Source organism: Neolamprologus multifasciatus, chromosome 11, assembly GCF_963576455.1.
Source record: "Neolamprologus multifasciatus chromosome 11, fNeoMul1.2, whole genome shotgun sequence".
NCBI classification, from domain to species: domain Eukaryota; kingdom Metazoa; phylum Chordata; class Actinopteri; order Cichliformes; family Cichlidae; genus Neolamprologus; species Neolamprologus multifasciatus.
Window position 1 is genome coordinate 13,354,136 of NC_140449.1, and position 24,447 is coordinate 13,378,582.

A 24,447-nucleotide genomic window follows, 5' to 3' on the forward strand; every position below is an offset into this window, starting at 1 on the left:
CTGTATTTTTTTTTCTAGGCCGCAGTGGAGCCAGGCTGGACTATGGCCCCCATGATGGAGAGAGGTGTCTCTGCAAAAGTGAAAACAAATTCTCTCCTTGGCTGGTGTGAGCTATGGTACTGTGAGGCTTTATTGTCCCAGCCAAGGTGATAAGGGAGAGTAATTGCGTATTATACTGTCCGAGAATGTCAGGTCCAAACTGAGCACGAGTGCCCCATCCATCAACACATGATTGTGTGCGAAAGTGTGCTCTACACCGCACATGCTTGCTTGCATGATGCATTAAATGCGCGAGCGTTTGTGTGTGTTTACGGATTCATGTCTGTATATTTGAACTTGTGTAGCAGTGTCAGAGATTTATTGTTTTTATTTTGGCTCAAACTGGCCTTTCTATATGTCTGTATTCCATATGTATGTATGTGCATGTTTGTCTTAATCATTCAGAGCTTCACTTATGTGTGTGAGTGTGTTTGTGTGTGTCTATGGGCAGGTTTAGATAGAGCCTGGGAGCAGGTCAGGCAGCGTCATTAATCAGCAGAGGTTTGTGTGTTACTCTCTGGGCTGACATAGTTACATCGTATACCCTGCAGTAGCTCCCTGCCCTATCTGACTGGCCCAGAGACCCACAAACTCAGGCACACACAGCATACAACACTAATCCTATATAGCTTTCATACAGCTGCAAATGATACATACTGAATAACAGATGCCTTCAGACATATCTTTGTAATGCAGTCAATGGGCCTCTAGATGCACAGCGGTCTCGTAGCAGGCGCTGTCCCCAGCACCGTTACACAAACAGCTGAAAAACTATAAGAAAAGAAAGTATCAGAGCAAAATATAAAGGCGTGAAAGAATATCAAACATATCTACAAAATGTAAATATTGTTTCTGTAACAAGTGTGTTTGCTGTTCATGAAAGAGTCTTTAGTCATGTGCTGCTTGTAGTCCAAACATGGCTCCTCTCTCCCAGCTTGATTTTTTTTTTTATTGCGTGTTACTGTGTGATGTGTGCCCATGTGTGTCTGTGTGTCATTACATCATTACAGATAAAGAAAATGTTAGTACAGCAAACCTTTTTTTGGGAATGTTGCCAAGTGTTGATCTTGTGTTTTCTCCCTCATGACTCTCATCTTTAATTCCAACGTTTCTTTTGTTAATTCCAAAATGGAATTAAGCCTTTTTATCTTTGTTTGTCTCACTTAGATCCAACTGTGCAGAGAATATCCGAAAGCACATACTCCATACGGGAAAACACGATGGCGTGAAGATGTACAACTGCCCCAAATGTGACTATGCCACCAACTCTCCGATGGAGTTCCGCAACCACCTGAAGGACAATCACCCTGATATTGAGAACCCAGACCTCGCCTACCTGCACGCAGGTAATGTGCTGCTAAAAGAAATAGAAAGTGTTTCACAGATGTTTCCATATCATCAAGGATTCTGTTGCGCGGCGAAGCAGAATTCACTAATGGACCATGGCAGCTAGCCTGACATCCGTCTGTACCCCCTACTTTGGTCCGTAGTGCCCCCTTCACAGCATCTGAAATATCCGTTCCCCGTAAACAAAAACACAAAAAGAAGGACTTCTAAGAACATACTGTCCCTACATTTAAAAACAACAGTGCCTTTGAGAAATTCTGAACACTTCTGTGTTTCAAGTTCATTTGAACTTGAACAGTTCAAATGAACTTGAACAGTGCCTTTCCTGAGTTGCACACATTTTTTTCTTTCTTTGGTGATGTGCAGCTCCACTTGCGTAGCTGAAAGTTAAAGGATGTTTTTTTGTTATTTTTATGTATTAAGTATTAATCCATTCCAATTAATCTATAAAGCTCTTTTTAAAAACACAAGTTTAACAAAGTGCTGTACAAAGTACCAAAACAGAAAACAATAATAGAATAGAAGGTAAGAAAACACCGTTTTAACTCATTCTGAGTTAAAAGTCAAGAAATAAAAATTCATTTTAAGACTTTAAAAACAGGCAATGTGGGGGCATCCTAACATGGGCAGAGAGGTCATGGGGCACCATTAAGCATGTGGATGCATTTGTAGAACACGGAGCTTAAGCATTTGATACACAAGTCAGAAAATAGGTTAAAAAATAAAAAGATGCCACAGCATTATGTTTTATGGAAATTTAATTCATTTTCTCTGGTTTTAACCCATGATAAAAATAACAGGTCATCTTATTATTCTTGTGCCATTATTTCAGCCTATTTGTCTTTTGAATCCATATCTATGAATCCTTCTAACCAGCTCCTGGATGGAAACATAGAGATACATTACAAATGAAAGGAAAAACCAGCAGAGGGTCTTAGTGCCACCGAAACACCTTCAGTGTGACTTGACAGTGATTCACCATGTCTTTGGAATAAGGGTCGAAAACCAGTTTTCAATTAAATTCAGGTTTTTTATATAGCACCAAATCACAACAGTCATCTCAAGCTGCTTTATATTGTAAGTTAAAGACCCTACAGTAATACAGAGAAAACCCCAACAATCAAACGACTCCCGATAAGCAAGCATGTGGTACCAGTGGGAAGGAAAAACTGCCTTTTAACAGGAAGAAAGGTCTGGATTAAATCAACACCTCAAAGAAAATTATCTTCATGATAAAGACAACAAGCTGTGACCCTACACTGACGTTATGCAACTGTCTGGTTATTTTCTCTTTGGACTTTCATATTTTTTCACCAGTCTGTGTGCTCTGCATCGGCCGCGTCCCCTTCCTAAATTGCCTTTCTGTTCTTCTGCTTTCCATGTTAATGTGCACTCACTCACACACACACACACAAACACACAAATTTGTAAATGAAAATTTGAAGTCATTCTGCTGAATTAAACCACCTAGTTTCCTCTATAGCACCTGTCTATGCTCTTTTATTTCACAGAGGTCTGAACTTCCAGCCTCTTTGAGTGCTTTTTTTGTCAGTGGATCGAGTCTTCTTATTCAGTGCTGATGGAGGGCACCCAGCCACAAAAAGGCAGCGCTCAAAGATTGCTGCTGTAGCCATCCCTGCCAATCACTCAGGCCATAGTGACAGATGAAATCTTGTTCCTCCTCTATTGGTTCCTTTGTATCCCAGTGTTCTTTCTTTTGTCCTTGAAGGCCACCAAATCCAATCGGCAGAGTGCTTGTCCTTCAGAGGAGCAGAGAAGACAGCCTTTATCCTGTTATCCCTCTGACCTTACATAAAGGCACTAGAGTTGGAGGAGAGCACCATGGGAGAAAAGGCCAGTCAGGGACATGCTGGAAAATGGCTGCTTTCTGGCGACGCCGTGGTGTATTTCCTAGTGAATTTGAGTGGATTTGGATGGTGTCCTTGAAAAGTTTGTAGTTATGAATTTCTGAAACAGGCTTATTCTTCCCATGATTTCCATTTGTCAAATTTAAGGACAAACTTCTGTCTTTGATTCTCTTTTTCTTCCACCTCCTAACCTCCCTATTCAACCTTTTACCTTCAGCTGCTTTTAAACACGCCTCCCTCAATATGCTCTGTACCCTCTCACCTTTAACCAAAGCATGCCTTTATGTCTCTTCTTACCCTTTCACCCCAGAATCCCCCTCACCTCTGTTTGTCCTCATGCATGGCTGACCTTTGATGGAGAAGACTTTTTCACAGTTTAATTTTATGTCCTTGTCTCTCTTCAAATGACCTGCGGAGCCATAGGAGAACACAATGTTTATGCCAAGTAAAGGACATTTCTCTCTATGTGTCCAAGCCGGTGCTATAGCAGGCTTCATACAGTGTGGGTTTCGGATTTCAGAGTTGCCGGAGGTCAGATCTTGTCTGGAATGTGCGTCGCCTTTCAGTCATCTGGAGGGAACACATCCTCCTCTTTCAGTCAAGTTAAGCAGCATATTTTCAAGATGTCATCGTTACACTCTCATTCATATTCAGCTCACGGCACACCACAGATGTGAACCAAAGAATGGCAGAAAAATATTTAAAAATGCATCTGATGGTGTTTCTTACCCCAGAAAAAAAAGTCCTCCATTGCAAAGTTTTTTGAAGGAAACTTCCAATCCCACTCTGCCATCATAAATCGCATAAATACGGCATTGTAGGAGTTCGGGAAAATCAACAACTCTTTACCTGACCAAAGCCCTCAGACTATAGAGGGATTTGAAAGGGCACTGGAAGCACACTTGTGATCTCTCAGTCTTTCAAAAGAGGGGAAAAGGAGGTGGTTGCAGAAGGAGCAATTCTTCATCTAAGTAGACAGAACGAGACCAAAAGAAAGAGACAGGGAAGAAAAGATTAAGAAGGTAGATGTTGAATTAACCTGCTTGTGATTGCTCTCTGTCAGAGTGGCACCAGGGCCAGCAGCGAGAGGCAAATCGTCTGTGATGGCCCTTCCTGCTGTTCTCTCTTTGAAAGACACAGATCAAACGCACCCTAGTCACGGGCCCTTGTAGCCCCTCGCGCCGGATTGATTGACACCCGAACGACTCCTCCGCTGCTCTGTCTTTCCATATCACTCTCTCTCTCTCCTCCCCCCCTTCTTTATTCAGCGTCGCACTTCGAATTAGAGCCCTTCTCGAGGATGAAAGCAGAGGTCCTTTGCAAACCAAGGAAGAGAGGGAATTAGACCCAGCTAGTGATGGAGGGGAATGATGATTAGAATTTGAGGGGAAGAAAGAAGGAAGGAAGAAAGGAAGGTTAGATGTGCGATGTGCAAATGTTGCTGATAGGACACATTTTAATAAAACGGTAATGACAATTGTCTTCCTTGCGCGATATGCGCAGAGATATGCCAGAAAGAAGTGGCGACGCCTGTGTGATCTAAGCGTAGATAGCAGCGGAGCAGAACTGGAGCTACAGGTACTCAAGAGTGCTGCGACTTTGCTAAATTACCCCTTGACTAGAACTTTCTTTTAGTTAAAATTCAGCAAGTATGGCATGTCTGCTTCAGCTTTGGGAGATGGTATATTCTCTTTTTATTGCTATTTCCCTCCAGCGAGGTCAGCTGTGTTTGCCGGGCATTGGCTTCCTTAAAACAGCCTCATGTCTAGTCCAGCACCGAAAATCCACATTTAACACGCACACATGCACGCACAGGTGAGATGTCGCCATTAGCTTTGTCAGAGCGTCTTCATCCCACTATTTTTAATTGTGAAATATTTTCCTAATTTTCAACCAAGGTTGTAATTGCACATCCTGGGGGCATAGAGATCAAATGCTTTGTAATTAGCTAACAGCGACTGAGGATCTGCTGCTTAGTGCCTAAAAAGATAAAAATAAATAAATAAACTTCTTCAAGGCATTGTTGCTGCTTTATGCAGATTCTATTTTCCTTAATAATGCATGATGGATGGCTACTGTAGAGGGCTAGAGGAGGCCTGGCCTTGTAAGTGATGATCTTAATACACAGTTATAACCACAGGCAAATTCATTTGTTTGCATATATTTTTCCTTATTAAACAAATCTGTAAACAAATATGGATTTCGATGGCTTTTACTTAAGTTATGCATCCGTGCTCCTCCCTGGCTACCCTTCCTCGCTTTCACCTTCTGTTCCTTGTGTAATGAAACATTACTCTCGTGAGTTTCTACTTGCCTATTGTGTTACCGCGGCGTGTTGGATTGTGGAGGACAGGTGTGTATGTCATGCAAATGTGTCCTGGTATCCCAGCGCATATGACATTGTGTCGACGTTGTGAGAGAAGCCACAGACACCGGTGATAAAATCAACATCTGTTTCTAATAACCGTGTGTTATATGTGACACTTTTCTATGTGGAATAGGATATGTGTCGGCGATGGAGGGGGGAGACAAAAACACGCAGTCCGTCACTGTTTTTTTTATTTTTTTTATTTAAACACCAATAGGACATCAAGTCTTCATTGTTCGAGATAAACTCGTGTCTTTGTGTCACCGTCCTTATGTTGCATTCATTTGATAGACGTTAATGAAAAAAGTGACTCTTTTCAGCACTGTGGAAAATTAAGAAAAAAAAGGAAAGACTAAATGTGCTGATGCTGTCTCAGGGGTGATTTAGTTATATTGAGCTAATGCTTAAAAACAAAACTTAAGAATGAGAGATTTGAAGATTTAATTGGTAACAAGAAAAGTATAAAAATCATTTCACCAAAGAAGGAAAGAGAAAAACTGGATCGAAATAGGTTGGAATTTTTGACTTATAATCTAGTAAAAATACACCATAAGCGATATTTCTGCCGTCCATATGTGGCTTTATGAGTAAATATGGATTGTACGTACAGTATCTCAGTTTTCATAACACTCCCACTTAGTTACATTAACAAATCTAATTAAGGAATATTCTTCATTTATAATTTGAAACTGTCTTGACAAGAAGAGACGAGATCTCGTATCTCACTGGACACTTTCTGGCAAAATAAAGGGTTAAATAAATATTAATTAAATTCAAGCCTTAAATACCACACTTTAAAGCAGCCGATCGATGTTTAATAGATTCTTCTTTACATCCACACACCCGTTATGCTGTCTTCTTTGAGATATTATAACTGAAAAGCAGCTGCTCACTGCCAGTGCCCCAGGAGACAAGCAGCAACTGATGTGGGGGTTAGCAAAGCACAACCATCAGTTGCATGAATCTCAGAAAACCAATACAGGGCCGGTCTGGGCCGAGCAAGCAGCAATTCCTGCATAATGACCTGCTCCAATGAGCGTGAAAACTTCCCCAACCGGCTGCATTTATCACACATAAGCTACAACAAACGGCCTTTTGTTTCATCCACTTCTTCCATTCCCTTCCTCTTGGTGCCAATCTCAGAGCCTCCTCTCTGCCATTTAGTGGCCGTTTAGAGTTTTAACTGACAAGTTCCATACACTTGGTTTGGGCACACAGAAGCAGGAGGTTTCTGGCTGCCACACGCGTGACATTATTTCTGCATTTTCTATTTGTTTTGGCCGTGGCAGTCGTGATTTTTTCACTCGGGTAAATCCTGACCAGGAGAGTGTTGTCATCGACCTCTGTATGAGCCCGTGGATAGGTTTGAAGCAGATTGATGACACGCGATATAGTAGACTCCCCGGTGTTGCAGCACCGCAGTTAGTGTAGGTGAGTGCTTATGTTGCACTGTTCTAAAATGTTGCAGATGGCGTATGTAGGACACTTGCACAGTGTGATAGCAAGACAGAGGAGTGAAAACTGTAAGGATCTGCACAGGTTTCTAGAAAACAAAAGCGTTATTTTCATCATGGTCTTTGGAGGTTATTACCAGGCCACTGATTGTGTTCAGTGATGCTGAGCTTGATTCAGTAGTTAATAAGATTTTTGTCTTTAAGGTTATGGCAATATTTCATGGAAAACACCAGTTTTGTTTCGATGCACCAGTCCTGTTACAAACTCCTGCTGTTCAAATACCCTAATTGCGGTGCGCCTGTGCGCAGAACTATTTAAATAGTTTTCATTTTAATCAGGAAATTAGTTGAAAAGTATCTGCTGTTTGTTTGTTTTTGCAAAAAGACTTTGAGTGTGCTTTTATACAAGTGCTTGATTTTGGCAGGAAGGCAAATAGACACACACAGACACCCCGCGTGAGTGACATGAGGCAGGGATGCTCCGAGGCAGGCCTGCTCCTCAAGTATGGGACAGTGAATATGGGACCAGACAGGCCGCCGGCTCCTATAAAACCTCATCCATAATTCAGTCCTCCTTCTCCTTCAATTCAGACACACTGTACACACTTCCAGCTGCTGCTAGTAGCTAACCTGCCTGAGATGAGGTACAATGGGGGAAAAAAGTAGTAGTTATTGGCGAGAAAGACAAATTAAAAAAAAAAAAGTTAAAAGGAAAAGAAAGGAAGGAAGGAAGGAACTGTTAAGAGAGCGTGTTGAGAGATAAAGCCAGACTCCTGATTTTTACTTTCAGTCCTGCTTTGCCCCATCTTGACCTTTACTGAATCAACACCGCTCCACAGTACCATAACATGTTTTCCCTCATCTGCAACCTCATTGGCTGAAGTGCACTTCTGAGATCTCCAGCGTGACCTTTGCCCTCTCTGCTGCACCAAGGACCCTTGTCTTCCTCCTTCGCCCCTCTGTCCTCCTTGTGTCGTCTGTTTGGTGGCTCTCCAAACGTCTCAGCATCTCTAATTACCAACAGGCTCAACTTTCCCAACTAAACAACCAATTATCAGCACTTTAGCCCAGCCCAGTCCCATGTTTCCTGATACAGTGGCCTATTAGGGCCCCTTATTTCTACCCCAGCATAATTGAATCCCCTGGCTTCTCATCAGTGGGCTAATTTAAGCCAATGTGCAGAGTTGGTAATCAGAGGGGCTGCCTATTAGACTATCAGACCCCAATTAAGTGGCCTCTTATTTCCAGCATAACAAGCCACTATCTGTACTGCTGTTATTGCATTTCCTTTTTTAGTGCTCAGTTTTGTTTGTGTAAATCTGTGGTCTGTTTAGAGGAGAAAAAAAACAAAGAGAAAAACAGGGGAATAAAGAGTTTCTGTGTGAAGTGTTTTAAAGGATGACTTTTAGGACTAATTCACTGCTTTGGTTGTGTCATATGCTGAGGATGAAGTCACCAGAGCCCCATCATCATTTATACTGTCACTTCAGGCTCACCACAGTGACTGCAGTCTTCTCTTGAATGATAGGTGTCGCCAGGAATAGAAGAGGCTGAAATGCGAAGTGATTTTTCAGCGTTTTCCTAAAAAGTCTCCACTGTTTAAGCTGTTGCAGCACGTCTCTTTGTATGTACTACTGATATATCATTGAAATGGTAGTTAAGACAGACACGAACATGCATTCGTCTCGTAAAACCGGCTGCACCACACAAACCAGGTCCAAAAATCCAGAGGTGTGCAGCACGCTGAAACAACACCAAAGAGCAGCCTGCAGTTGTGACATCAATGTGGGCATGCATGGTTAGGCGTTTGGATGGCAGTCTAGAGAGCAAGTATCTGCCTGATTTCTTCAGTGTGATTGTTGTAGCTTTATGGTTGTATACTACTATTCGGAATATCCAGCATTTCATGTTTTTCACTGGTCCTACACTGAACCTATGGACGGCTTTGCTGACCAGCTTTGTCTACATGTTGTGACTGTATTCTGTCACCAGGGGCAGTGTAGGGTGCTGTTGGCTTTTGTTGTTGTTTTTCTTTTTCTTCTTTTAAAGGACTGCACACAAGCCCATTTGTGTAGGTTGCATATCCCTTTTGTAGGCGCTGCATAGGTAAATACCTATGCACAAATGCAATACTGTAAAATAGGATTCAGATGTAGTTTGTTGGTATCAAAGGCATAAGTAGCCAAGGCAAGGCATTCTTCACAATGAAATCTCTTTTTGAAGCCTAGGTACTAGCAGCAGTTCTTGCCAGAGGTATAGCATCAAGAAACTTTGGATCATTTAAAATCTAGAAGGGCATTTAGACTCTACAGTCTTTCACCAAAGTCAATAGCTTGATCATTTTAATGGAACTGATCTGGCTCAGCTACAAACTGAGTTGGTTGTTTTGTTCTAATACTGTTGGATAAGCAAAGAAAAACCAAAAAAGTAAAAATAAAACAAAACAGAAAAATAAAGGAGATTTATGGAAACCCTATAAAATGCTGTGATGGCCACGCAAGTCGAAAAACAGTAACGCTTTCTTTTCCTGTCATAAGACAGTTCCTTGCCAGTCTGTGGCAGGGACCTTTTTTCATAATGGATCAATGAAGTGCTCATACCACCAAAACCTTGTTAGAAAATTAATTGGGACTGAAGTCTTTAAGCTTTAAAAGAGAAACATTCAAACATCTATCTCCCACTGCCACTTGAGTCTGCCAAAATACCGATGCTACTTAATGCAACTTTAACTTGACAAATAGATCTGAAATGGAAAAAGTTCAGAGATGAATGCCTTCAACACCAGCACCTCTTTTTCTTCTCTCACCAGTATAAAATATCTCATTTTCCCCCTTTTGTAGTTCTCCCTTTCTTTCTTTTTTTTCCTGTCCTGTCGTGGTGACTGGTGCAGTTGAGGGGAGCCAGAGTGTGAAAGAGGCCCACAGAGGGCTGATGAGGACTGTCTTACCAAAGCGTGTCTCGAGTCTAGGACTGTTTCTTTAGCATTTGTGTGGGAGTGTGTACATATGTGTGGTAGCCAGAATTAGTTTGCGCGTGTGTCCTGAAGTGTAAGTGTGCACGTTTACTGTTGGTGTCGGCTCCCCATAGCCTAATTAAAGGGCGAGAAAAGCCACTCACAGGGAGATTAAACCTAAAAGGCTAAATTAGTACTCAAAAGGGGTGTGGCAAATTCACACATATGCACTGGCCAGGAAATCTCTTCTGACACATGTGGAGGGGGAAAAAGAGAAATTAAAGATTATAGAAAGAGAGAAAAACCTTTGTGTATCCATATCAGATCTATGTGTTATGAATTTGTTAAGATGAGGAGCACGTTATTTGAGAGTTTGGGAGGCTGCTGGATTCTTGATGTGCTTGAATTGGCTAATCAGACCTGTTTATATTCTTTATTAATTTACTTACTCATTGTAAGTCACTGTGGATGAAAGTGTCTGCCGAGTCGATGTAATAATATTTAATGACTGTAGGGCCAGAAGTGTCTTTGAATGGGAAGCTCAATATCACATCTAAATATGAAACTTGAGCTTAACTTGATTTTGTTGGTTTTTTTGAGTCTAGCTTGAAGCTTAAACCTTGTCACAGACTTTGTGAAGTTCAAAGCATTGCTCTTATCACGTTTGAAAAATTCAGCATTATTCTAGCCTTGCAGATACAAACCCCCGATTGCTACAGATATCACAGTGAACCCATTTATTTCCAGTAAAATTAGGAATTCATCGAGAACAATTTATAATTTGGTTTATTTGTAAATTGCAGACAGACAAAACACATTTTAAAGAGATTCAGTTAGATAAACTTGTTTGAGGGCGCTGTCCTTAAAGAGAATAACTCACATGTACTTAACCCTTTAAGACCTACCATAGAACCAAGTCCGCCAGAGCTTATATTATATTTTTACATGCTGTAGTGCCATTTTTGGGAGCATTTCAAGTTGCTATACATCAATACAACCATTATAGCCCAAATTTTAAAAATATGTATGCATTAAGTGCATAGTAATTACATAAATTGCAAAAAAGTGCAATAAACTACAAAAAAATTTAAAATCGTTTTTGCTTTTTTAACATATATTTCCAGTTAGAGAAATTTAAGAGGCTTATCCCTCAAAACTGTAAATACAAAAAAGTTGCACAAAATAGTTTCCCACCACAAAAAATTTATTTTGAGTGTCTTTATAGTTTTATTTTTGAAATACACCAATTTTTATATACTGCAGGAAAAACGAAAATAAATATTATAATGCAAATTTGCAAAAAAGCAGCATATGCATCAAAATAAACTGTTTCCTGCAGTGCAATATGAGTCCTAAGCATCCCAGAAACGACACAGAAAGTCATAAAGTCAAACATAACTTTTAAAAACACCAGTATAGGCTCATGAGGCCCTGATGGTAAAAAAAAAAACTACATTTCCGCGAAATGACGTCACTTCCGGTTTCGGGCAGGTAATGGCAGACATGCGAAAGTTCGCGCTGACGTCTATTCCAACATAGGAAGTGTTATGAACAGCTGATCGGATCGGCAAAGCGTGTTTCGGGAATATTATGTTTTTGTTGCTGCAAGTGCTTTTTATGCAGTTTTTGCAAAGCTGTATGTGGAAGGAAACTGTGACCTAGGGCAAGCTGATGGCATAAGATGTAAGTACAACTCCTCCGGTTTCATATGCAAAAAAAATTATTGCGCTAGCTTATGTGGTTGCAGAGCTACCGGGATTTAAAAATAGTTACGCAAAACAGAGCGTGCCCGCTCCGACCGGTTTTAAAGGGTTAATATGTATATTAAATGGAAAAAACAAGATACACAGCTATATACCGAGTAAGCAGGTGAAAAATGTTTAATGTCAAACTTAAAGCAGGTAAACTTGCATTTGCAATGTTGCATGGCCACTTAGATTTGCCAAGTTTGCTTTGAAACCTTGCTTAAGCCTTCAGATTCATTGCTGGTGATGTTCTGAATGTCAGTGACATTCTTCCTTAAAAACAATAAAGCAGAATCATGAACATACAAAAAGTTGGATTTTACACAATTAAGTGTAGCCATCCATCCATTTTTTTCCCACTTATCTGGGACTGGGTCGCGTGCACAGCTGCCTAAGCAGAGAAGCCCAGACCTCCATCTTCCAAGCCACCTCCTCTATCTCATCCGGGGTAACAACGAGGCGTTCCCAGGAAAGCCAAGCGTTATAATCCATACAGCATGTCCTGCGTCTACCCTGGAGCCTCCTCCTGGTAGAACATGCTGGGAACACCTCACCCAGGAGGTGCCCGGGAGGCATCCTTTCTCAGATGCCCAAACCACCTCAGCTGTCTCCTTTCAAAAGCCAGTGTACAACTTACAATAAATAAGAATTTAGAAATGGCTTCAAATTCAGCCTTTTGTAATATCTGTAGGTCCTGATTTCGAGCATTGAGCGTCAGTGTTTACAGTAGAGAAAATAAGATCTCTTTTTTTCTTTACTTTTTAGATTCAGTGACTTCTAAAAGCTAAAAGGTATTGAGGAGTGTTTTGTACATGTTACACTTCAAAACAAACCTGCACACATATATACACACACAAACACACATCACATCATCGGTCACCCCATTTTATAAAACTCTCCCACAATCCAACAGTGTGCATTAACTCCCCAGGCTACGCTGATATCTCTTTATAACTGTCTGCTCATTTTTTTGACCCCCTTACTCCTCTGTCTCTGCATCACTCTCTTTCTGCCTGTGTCTTGTGGTTTGTGTGTGTTATGATGGTTTAACATTTTAGTGATGTGTGTGTATGTGTGTGTGTGTGTGTGTGTGTGTGTGTGTGTGTGTGTGTGTGTGTGTGTGTGCGCGCGCGCTGAGTGAGTGATGTGACTCTGGGCCAGCAGCTGAGCTCTTCGCTGCTATCTGCCTCTCTATCTGTTTGCCGGTCTGTCTGTTGTCTCTTTTGTATTGTCTCTACTCTGTTTGACTGCTATCAGACAAGTGTGTTGTTTGAGAGAGTGTGTAAGGTTTTTCTGTTTTGTTTTGTTTTTTGTGTACATGTCATCTGTCAGTGTCTTTCTCCAGAATCAGACATCTAACAGAGAATCTTAGCTTGACTCACACAGACACTCACACAGTTTCACAGAGAACTTCATCTCCAATCTTATAGTTCGCCCCAAGGACCAAGTGTGTATGTTTGCACGTATAACAGATTTTTATGTGTACATATATGGTTTTGTGGGGTTGTGTGTGTGTGTTTGTGTGCTTGTGTGCGTATGTACACAGACTCCTGCATGTCTTTCTGTTTGTGGGTGTAAGAAAATAGATCTTGGTTCTGTCACGGCTGGGCCTGCAGGCATGAGGGGCCTTAACGGATGTCTCTCTCAGTGAAACACACACAAACATTTTCTTTTACATGCACAAACACGCACACACAGACGCACACGAACAGGTCTTAGACCCCTCTCCCTCCTGGACTCGCAGTGAGGAATACAGATTCGGGCTCTTCTCTAGATAGTGATCAGCCTTGCCGTGGCTTCAAAAATGCTATCTTTACCGGGCTGCTGAATTGATAATACTCCCCCCTACGCATTTTATTACAAAGGCCCAGTTTGTAAAAAGGTAATCATTTACTGTTGCCACTATCTCCCCTGAGCCATACATCTTCTGTCTTCACAGGACAAAGTTCTTCCGCTGCTACTGCTGCTGGTTTTTTTTTTGTTGTTGTTTTTTTTTTTAACTTTACTGGTGGGTTTGTGTATGGCTACTTTTAGGTTTATCACCATCTGCTGCCTCAGAGTTTTACACATACAACAACCCACCTAGTAGAATTAGATCTTTTTGTTAAAGTAAGTATTTTGTGTGGGCACTGGGTGTTTATGTGCGTGTGTGTGTGAGTGTGTGTGTGAAGGAGACAGGAAGGCTGAAAATGACTGAGCGAATGAAGGGCTAATCCCTTTGGGCACCCAGCGGAATCAAATACCAAGTACCAAAATCTCATCATTTCAATTATCATATTTATCATGTTTATTCATTTTCTCCTAGCCGGGCTTAATGCTGTCTTTTTTCCCCTCCCTCTTCTTCACGCACTCTCTCCTCTCTCTGTACATTAATCTATTTTTTTCCCTTCATTGCTCTTTCCACTGGCGACATGTGAGCCTGCCAATCATGTTGACTGACAGCACTCAAGTGGCCTACGGAAAAAGCAGCTCATTTTTTCTTTTTTCTCGTTTTTTTTGGTCAGACGTTGCCGAGGCCTTATCAGGAAACCCAATTTATTGCTGTTTCTCTGGGCAAAAGAGGTTGCCACTCACAGTGATTGACAGCTCTCAGATTTGCTTGCCGCAGTGTAGGGATTTCCTTTAAGTTGTTATGTTTTCCTCGCTATTGGGGATTATTCTATCACGTCTGGACCTACGTACACACTTAACAGACGTACACGAAAAACATAGCAAATGGCCCAGCTTCATCCTTTCCGCACTGTTTTGTTTACATCTAACCTGTAAGTTTGAATGACGGTCCTGCCCGCCACACAGCAGGTCAAGCTGAGCCTTTGTTTGTGTAATTGTGTTATTCTTGATGATTCAAGGTAGGCAGGTTTAAGAAACTAAACTCGAGTTTATATTTTTGCAATTTATTGCCCAAAATGTGTTTTTTTTAAATTTTATTTTCTTTGTCTTCTCTTCTTTCAATATTTCCCTCCATTATGTGTGTGTGTGTGTGTGTGTGTGTGTGTTTAAGCCCACAAAAGGTCTGTCATCGTGTGAGTGTCTTTTTTAAAACAATATGCAAGTGATGCTTGTGTGTGTGTGTGTGTGTGTGTGTGTGTGTGTGTGTGTGTGTGTGTGTCAACTCCCATAATGTTTGCATTTGTGTGTGTCAAGTATGACCTCCGAATCCTAAGGCTTATCGCGGTGGTGTTCCACATTATTGATAGCGAGCGGAGATATCGACAGGCCAAGCGCCGGCAGCTTCCAGCAGCGCCGGCAAGCGGGATGGGACTTTGATATGACATATTGTGCGTCTCAGCACAAGCCATAAATAATTCTGACACGTTTTTGTATGCATGGGAAAGTCCTTGATTCAGCCTCCCATAAAAATAAACTTCTATTATGGAAGGTATTTGTCAAGTGGGTGCGTGATGGATGGCCCGGCGTTTACCCCATGGCAGGACGATGGGTTATGGATGCCCGCCGCCTCTTGCCGGGGGAGGAGTCGCACCCGGCAACGCTGACACCAGAGTAATTACTGCCCTCCTCGCCACAGCAACGGAGGGAGGGAGGGAGGTGGAGATGGAGGGGGGTTCTTTATAGACACACCTGCACCTCTCTCCAACCCCTCCCCTCCACACTGTCCTGTAACGCCGTTGGTGTAAAAATGGCCGGGGTCGTGAAAGCTGGAGGGCCTGTGATGATTGGACACAGACAGATGTATAGACAGATACAGGGAGCGGCTGTAACAGACAGCCTCTTTTGTTCCCCATAAAGATTTTTACCATTTCATCATTTTGGACATCAGTATACTGTGAAATTAATTTGTCTCTCTTTGTTTGGCTGCTGTAACCAAGTGAGCCTTTGAAAGTGGTCATGTGTGTGTCGCTGCTTCATAACACAATTATATTTCTTCTAAATCACATCGTTTCTCCTTTGATCCAACAGCGTTTTATCTGTTCTTTTTAAATTCTTCACCTTAAGTTGTTGCATAGTTATGAGAAAAGTAAAATACAGCAGTTTAAATAAGCTGACATTTGTTAAACCTGCGACTGGAAATCTAAGAGTGTTTCACAAAACAAGATCTGGTGTGCAGGCAGCACAAGTAAAGCAAATAAAATACAGTACATAGTGAATATTGTAAAAATTTTAAAGGTTAAGGTTCAAAAGTGTCTAAAAAAAAAATACTTGAGCAGGCCAGAGTTTTCCTCCTGCCCATGTATTCTCATGTTGCCGCACTTATGAATAAGTCCTGGCATTTTTGTGTGCTAATGAGCATGTGTGTGCTTGCATGTCAGTCTGTGGGCCCAGCAGCCAGATTGAGCTGAGGCTAGAATGCCATCTGAGGAAGAGGAGGAAGGTAGGCGTGGGGAGAGGAATGAGTGAGAAATGGGTCCTCTCCTAACCGCTGTTACCCCCGATACCTGCGTGGGTGTGCAGGTGGGGCGGGCGGTCAGGGTGGGGGGCACAGAGGAAGCCAGTCAGTGGGAGTGACACCTGTTCTCCGCTGCCCACCCCTTCATCCTTACATCTGCTTCGCTTCAACCTTTCCCTCCCTCCCGTCTTTGTTGCCTTCCTGCTCCCCCTCCATAGCAGGAAGAGTGTTGAAGAAGCTCGTCACAGCAGGCTGGGGAGCAGTGAGTAGGACCGGTCCAGATGTTGTTACATGCGAGGAAGGAGGAGGTTTTTGTCAGGACGCAAACATAAACTCAGACAATTACTGTAACATCAGCAGATTGCCTCGGTGCCACTAAGGCTGCTGTTAAGTGAGATGATTGGTACAAGATGCTGTGTGTAAGTCGACTGGCATAAGCCACACAAATACACGCACAGACTCACAAACACAGGTGAGGGTGGACCTCTGAGGTGTTTTGAATACAGTTTGTTTGGTTTTAGAAACAATAACTGTTTTGGTATTCCGAATTGTATATTTGTTGCAAATTTCATCCAAGAGTTTTCCTTTTAAATAACAGATGAAAAATTGTGTTGCCACTTTTCTTACCTGTGGACAGCTTCTGATCATTTTTGGCATTTTTTTCTTAAACAACATACAAACCTTGTATGTATGGCTGATAATATTTTGGTCTGGGGGGTTTTAGGTCTTTGTGAAGCTAGTAAGCTATTTAACAGGTTAACCCTTTACTACATCCCATGCATACAAATGTAGTTGGTATCAAGAAATGCTTGTTTGCATGAAACAGGCCTTGTTTAACCCGGTAACCCCCTCCCAAGGTTCAGATCGGTGGAATGAAGCTGCTGTCGGCTACTACAGACTGGGGGTCAGGGAGAGGAACAGGCCTCGGTCAATAGGCTTAGAAGACCATCAGGGACTATTGATTGTGGCGGACAGTGAGGCCAGCTCTGCACTAATTGTTTCTTTACTAGCCTGTGGCAAAGACAACAGTCACGGGCAGAGACTCATGAATCTTACATCTGTTTTGTTGCGAAAGCACCGGGAGTTAATAGCCTTTGATTACTGAGGGGTGTGTGTGTGTGTGTAGGTGTGTAGAGAAAAAGGCTCCAGTTGGGAATCTATGTGTGTGTGTTTGTGTGTGTGTGTGTTTGTGTGTGTGTGTGTGTAAGAGAAAATCAAGGATTTGTAGATGTAGAAGATAATTGACAGATGTATAAATGTATAATAGGCACTCATGTCTTTTTTGTTGTGATTGTCTGTACAATCACGTTTTATTCCAAAATTCACTATTAATATTTGGAAAACTGGTGTGGGTGCCTCATTTAAAGCACAACTTAATATCCAGAGTATGCAGTGACCTCACTCTATGGGTAGGTCTGTTCCCTAACTCCTCCTAGACATTTGAATCAATCTGGATGAAACTTACTATACAAACCAGAGTGCCAGGATTATCAACATCTGCGTAGCTTTATTTATTTATAAAACTCAAATTGATATAATGTGTAATAGCTGATCTCAAAACCAACCTGTAGACTGTACGTAACATAACATGTGGGTTACATTTATGTTACATTATGTGTGTGTTACATGTACGTTGTATGCAAATAAATTTTGCTGAACAATATTTAGTGTACTGGAGCTTTGGGGTCACTGGAATGTGCTGCCATGCATATCTGTAAATAAGTGTTCATCGAACTATGACACTAATAGTGCCTGTAATCGATTCCTTTGTCTTTATGAACAGATGTTTTTGCCATCAGTTTCTATGCAGCGATATAACGTAGACCAAAATATGATAAACTATCATACGTGTGATAGTATGATAGTTTACTATCACACGTATGATGTGATACGTATGTCACATCATATGTGACACGTATGATGTGTTCGCCTGTACATGAGACAGGCGAACAAGCGCCGCAAGCCTGGTGCATTTAATTTTGCTTTTGAAGTAAAATTTGCGTTGATTGAGTTGACTTAAACCATAGACTATATGAAAAAGCATTTCGGCTGCTTACAAGTTGCTCTGTGGAGGTGAGACCTAGTAGACAGCAATCCAGCTACTGCAGTTTGTGTTGGCACACCTGCCATATAAAGGGCCACTGCCCTTAACTTTAGGTCTTACCAAAATCCACATGGGTGAGTTATAAAATAAACATTGTGCGGCTTATAGGAAGGAGAAAACTATCTATAGAAACAAAAACTGTTTGTTTGTACAAGGCTGTAAAGATGATTTTTATTGCTGTAAGACATTTTAATAGCACCAAAAATCATAATAATAATATCTGGCTGAATGTCATTTTTGGGGATTTGTGAAGTTAACTTAATGATTTTTAGTGCTCAGCCACTCCTTCTCCAATAGTTGCCCATAGAAAAAGAAACAGCGTGTGTGGATTGAATGATTGCGAAATCTGCAATGCACTTTACTTTTTCTTTAAGGGAAGTTTGGCTGGAGGAGCAGTGTCTTTCTTCTTTCATGCAGCATGTAAATCAGAGTACTAGTAATGATTCCGAGTCTTTAGCAGTACTACTAAGTACTTTACCTGAAATGCTCCTTCTTCACTAAGTCACTAACATTAATAGAGTTCAGTATTCAGTTACTGGTTCAAATTATATTAGCAGACTTTAGCTGAGCTTGCCGTTTACCATGTTATAAATGGCTCACTCACACATCCCCCCTGCTTGATTCCTTTAAGGCCAGTATCAGTTTTACTTGTGTTGTGGACCTTGTCAGGGTTTCAGAGGGCAGTGTCCTGTACAGGAATCATATCTGCTATTCTAACCCCTCTGCAGTGGCCACGCCGAATACAACAGAGTGCGGTTTGTTTATTGCATACAGCAGCAGAGTTTGTTTGTGGCCGGCTGTCAGAGCAGCCGGCCTGTTGTGATGAAAGACACTTGGACCTTCCCATCCATTTCACATTTGCTCCAATCAATTATTCAACAGGACAGCCAATTAAAAATGAGGGAGAGCGGTCAGGGCCTCGCCCCCCAAAGGCCGCCACTAGACAACTCTCTCTGTGAATAATTGGTGCAATTAATTTAGCATTGAGCAATAAAGGAGTTCTCACTCTCCTCTCTCTCTCCGCCTATACACCATGGAACCTCTCAACACACCAGTCATTACAGACACACATCACAACAACACACATACTGCAGCACTAATAATAATAGCAGAATGTTCAGGAACTATTGTATAGCGTTCAAGGATGCAGGTGAGGCCAGAGCTTTGAATTGAAACCTGCTCTGCTTTTTCCTCAAAGTAGAGTAGCTCAAAGAGTATTTCAGCAAGAGTCAAGAGCCATAAAACAGAAAAGCTAACAAATATGGATTTTATTGGTGGATACCCGCTTTATAATGATCACCGGTTGGAGGTAATGCTTTATCCAGCTTGTTATTCCCCAGCTATATCACGAGAAATGTACACAAAACAACCCAGCTGTGCCCTCTGGGACACAAACAAATACTCAATGCATTGTGGGATGTGGTAGTAGTAGAAAATCTAAGCTAGGATTTAAGAACTATGGTCAGACCATAAATTATTGCAATGCAAAGGAATTATTCCATTTACTTGATTCTATACATTTCTTGCTACTATTGTCCCTTATCTGCAATTATGGTTAATTTGCTGCTGCCCTCGCAAGCTGGTGCCTGTACTAGTAATGGCACCCACACCAGGCGTACACACACACACACACATCCACAGCAATAAGAAGAATCCAGAGGAGGGCAACAGTGACAGCTAAATTCCACAACACCTTTGTTCATTTATTCAATCACAACAGAAATATTATGATAGGCCGAACACCCTCCTCAGCTGCCCCCTCTGCCCCCCACTCTCTACCCATTCACATTCCTCTATCATCCTCTCCTTATTGATCAATCTCTAACGCCTAGTACACACCCCACTCCCGTCTCCTCCGTCGCCCACATCCACGAACAACCCCCACCCACCTCTTTTGATAGCCAGATTGACAGTTGAGTAATTTCACTGTCAGTGCTGACTGACGCATGGTAATGGGAAGACGTTTCAGGGCGGCATTACAACACAAAATAATTTCCAATTTACCGCTCATCAAAAGCACTCACAAAAAAAAAAAAAAAACAGAAAAGAGAGAGAGAGAGAGAGTGAGCAAGGAAGGGGTGGTAGAGAGAAGGAGAAAGACAGAGAAAGAGGATGGGGAGGAGGTGAGGGGAAACACAACAGTGGATTTATGGCTTCAATTACTGATATTTCACATTTAGTTTAAAGCGACATGTTTTTGTAATGTGACAGGCTTCACTGGATTTGAAAACCTCTTCAGACCTCTCCACTCTCCTCTTCTTTTTTTTCCTCTCCTCCCTTTTCTCTCTGTTTTTGCTGCAGAGATAATGAAAGGGCGAATCCGGGGGGCTGTAGGTATGAGGTTTAGGAAAAGAGTGATAGCTGTGACTCCTGAGCCTCTTCAGAGAGCCAAGGAGGAAAAACGACAAGGCCTGAAGCTTTTAATGTAGATGGATTTGACTGCAACTCACCCCATCATTCACTGGGCGGGCCTCAATCTCTACCTTACCTGTCACTGGCAGGATTTACGGCTGAACCACACTCATCATTGATGTACTTAAAGCTTCCCATGGTGACCATTGGTGGATTTTAATTGTTTTCTCCTTCCTTCCTACTCAAGGGTTGCTACAATATTCATGTCCTATGAGAACGAGTGTCCTGTTTTTGCATGGCACAAAGGTTCAGGATCACTATATGCCATCTAAGGGCAAACATGTAACATAGATGTGCACTCTAACCCAGGTCCAAACCATCTTAGTGGGTTTATATCTTTTACTTGAATTGCAGTTTTTGTTCTCGGAGAAACAGAGTTAAGTGTGAGCCCCACAGTAGATAGAGCTGCTCAACTGTTATTTTAGTCTGTTCTGAGATTGTGATTTAAAATGGTTATTCATTGAATTAGAAGTAATGTGAATTTATTCAACGTATTAAACACTATTAAACTAACAAAAAAAATCTCTTCTATGAGTAGGTTTTCCTTAATTTGCTCTCTAAATTGAAAGACACTGAAATAAATACATAGTGCTTAGGCTAAGTGATGTTTTTGACTGTGAAGTCCACGTCAATCGACCAACAGCACTGGTGCCCTTTGGTGATAGTCTCCACCACAGTAGGTTTCATGAGACCCATACATAGTATAAAGTCCCGAGTAGGCTTTCAGCCAGTGGACTGGGTAAGAGTACACTGCAAGCAACTGTTATGGCTCACTCAAATGAATAAACACTGGATGACATTCTCCTTCAAATAGAATAAGTAGTTTCTCAGTTTTTTTCACATTTGGTGACCGATTACAAATAGTTGCAGTGAGCAATTGGTCGCCCACAGGTTGTGCATGAGACACCTTCAACCCCTGGGCAACTACTTTTCATAAGGCAGTTGCATCTGTCTCTAAACAAGCTGGTTGTATTGTTGTCATATTTGTATATAAAAGTGAGGTTGCCAAGTTTGTCATTTTGCAGTCCCATCTTGCTCTGCAGCAACTACATCACTGTTGTTAGAGGAATTACTGCTCTTTGTGGTTCTGGCAGGACTATGAATGTAAGTAGTTAGTGTAAATTTCTGTACAGTGTATAATCTGTATAATGTGTGTATGTAGATGGCAGCAGATTTGCAACTAAGTTAATTGATACAATATCACAAACCGATAGCATGTAATCGGCAATTTGGCCCCATTCACCTCGTACACTGATAGAACTGATAAGACTGACTTTACCTTATTGGCCTTTTATTGGCATCTTGATGCAGTAAAGTCATTTTGATGGCGAAATCTGACTGTGAGTGGCCACAGTCCTGGTACCTGTGTTCAATGCAAGCAAGTATTTCAAAGGCATTAAGATTGCAAGTTGGTGGTGGTCACACCACCATCTCCAACCACTGTTTTCTCCAGTGTGACTGTAGCATTAACTTTGTTACAGTTTGTATTTCCTGTAGATACGTCTTGCTGACCAAAGACTTGCTTGTCATCTTTGCTTGAGCTTAACTAAACACTGAAAAAACCTTCAGCATCAGGCTTTGCATCACCATTTTGAAGGAAGAGATTCACTGGATTTAAAACACAAAACAAAATGAATGCAGAACAAACAATGCTTTCTGTGGATTATCTTGCTTTTTCTTCAATATAACCATGGTGCTGTGAGGGTTGTTTGATCTTTGAATATTAAATAATATCAGTGTCATAGAGGGAATCCTGTTTTAAGCTCTCCTGTGAATTCAGTGTTACTTCCCAGTAGTCTGTCCTCATTCACCTCATTTTGTTTCTAGCTACTCTTCAGCTTCTGTACCCATCTTTGTTCCCTTGTATTATGTGCAAATGTATGGAAACGGCTGTGTGTGTCGCAACCTGCCATCCACCCAGCTGCTAGTTGTAACACAGCAGAGATTGATAAGTTGTCGCTAAAAGCCCTTTGTTTGAGCAGCCGCCTGCAGTGTGTAGGGAAAAAAACACCTGGCTGTTGTAGCAGTATGAGAGCGCACGTGTATGTATACAGTACACACATGCCCCTCAGCCAAGATGCTGATCACGGTTTTTTACCCAACCACTTGACCATGCAGGAGAGGTTCAAATCAACAGCAATTATGCTAATACAACATTAGACCCAATTCTATACTTAGCCATTGATTTCAACAGCTGTTGTTTACTGTAGACAAAAACAGGCATATCAGATCAAGTATATCTCACTGCTGTTGAAGAATGCCAGATCGTTTGCTTAAAGTAGGTCAGGTAAATTGAATTCAAATGCAGTCAAATATAAATCAGATGAGACAAGTGATTGCTCATTGTGGTTTTTTTAGACAATTATTACCGTCAGTGTAAAATAAACACTGCTATACAATTAATACCTGTTTATCAGGGTGCAAAAGGCAATGTGTAACTGACTCTAATTTACATTAATTATGTAGAACATAACAAACAATCTAAAGCTTTTTCTACCTACACTGCCTATCTCTCAATCTATTATACATAAAGATGATGGTGCAGCAATAGAGAGCAGTAAACAGAATATGTTAACTAAATGTCCAAAAGACAGTTCACTGATATTTTCGTTAGGGTATAATGCTAATTTCACTGTGCCTCTAGCAATCTGAGGCAACATGCAGGTACTTAGGCAAAACAAGTCCTGTCTGTCTTTGGCTAGCTATGCTGGAGCATAAAATAAATAAATGCAAACATCACTACCTAAAGATATGGGCATTTGCTGTGCAGATACTAGGTAGTTTAGCTGTGTCCACACAGGAAGTTATTGGCAGCCACATGGCAACCAGAGACCACAGGAAGCCACAACAGTGAGTGAAAAGAAAAATGGATGGTCCAAACACCATTGAGTTTTTCTCTTTCTTTTTTTTTCACCTGTCCCGTTTGATTCGTTTGCCATCAGAACTATTGTCTAAAGGCCAAGAATGATGCCCAACGGATTAACTTTACCAAATGGACCATCCCGGCCTTGCCGTATCGGTCCATTTGATTGACCTTTGTTTTTATTGTTTATTTGATTTTATTTTCAGTTGTTACATACGGGACAGACATGACTGGGGGAAGGGAAAGGGAGAAAGAAAGAGAGGGAGGGAAAGAAAAACAGCGGGGAAGAGGAATGGTGATAAAGGGCACAAAAAAAGAGGTGGGGGATTAAAAAATACATATATATATCAATCACCTGGATCACCTGTTGACAGAGAAAAAAGAAGAGAAAACTAGCAAAAAAGAGAGCAATATAATAAACAACATCATTGCGCTAATCTATGTGTATATAACAGTAAATACTAAATATTGGATATTATTGTGCAGCATGTAAGATCGACGGCGCATAGTGTGCTTTGAGGTAGCAGCCAAAAAGGGTGTAGTTTGTATCTGTGAGCACCCTGTGAGCATGAGCGCGCTTGTATTCAGTTGAGCTTTTCTCAACTTCAAGGGGATTGACTGAAGTGACTACCAATGAGCGTGTAGGATACCAGTGACTGACATATGGCTGGAAAGTAAAAAAAAGTTCAAGCGTTATCCGATGATGAGCAAAGATTGTGGACACAGCTTTAGACTCATGTGTCCCGAGTATAATTCAATCCAATAAAAAGATCATTTTTTCCTTTTCATTGAATACCTACTTTTGTTTAGGTATAGTTATTTTTTATGTATGAATGCATACTTACCCACAGGGGATGTCAAAATTGCAAAAATGTGGGAATAAAAATAGTTATACAGTTGCATATAAAAGTGTGGTAGCTTAGTCTGATATGCAAAGTGCGGTCCTTTG

At 41.4% G+C, this 24,447-nt stretch overlaps 1 protein-coding gene across 2 annotated transcripts in view; it reads left to right on the forward strand.

Moving 5' to 3' along the window:
• znf407 (zinc finger protein 407) overlaps positions 1 to 24,447 on the forward strand; it is a 167,195-nt gene that overhangs the window by 109,573 nt on the left and 33,175 nt on the right. The window contains exons 9-10 of one of the 2 annotated variants that reach the window (XR_014876714.1): positions 1,207 to 12,878; positions 12,913 to 23,777. Coding sequence is in view for 1 of the 2 variants with exons in the window: in XM_085176530.1 (XP_085032656.1) it covers positions 1,207 to 1,385 (179 nt within the window). In the remaining variant the exon portion in view is untranslated. Of the gene's footprint in view, positions 1 to 1,206; positions 12,879 to 12,912; positions 23,778 to 24,447 lie in introns of those variants that run through there. The other variant, XM_085176530.1, reaches the window with a different exon arrangement.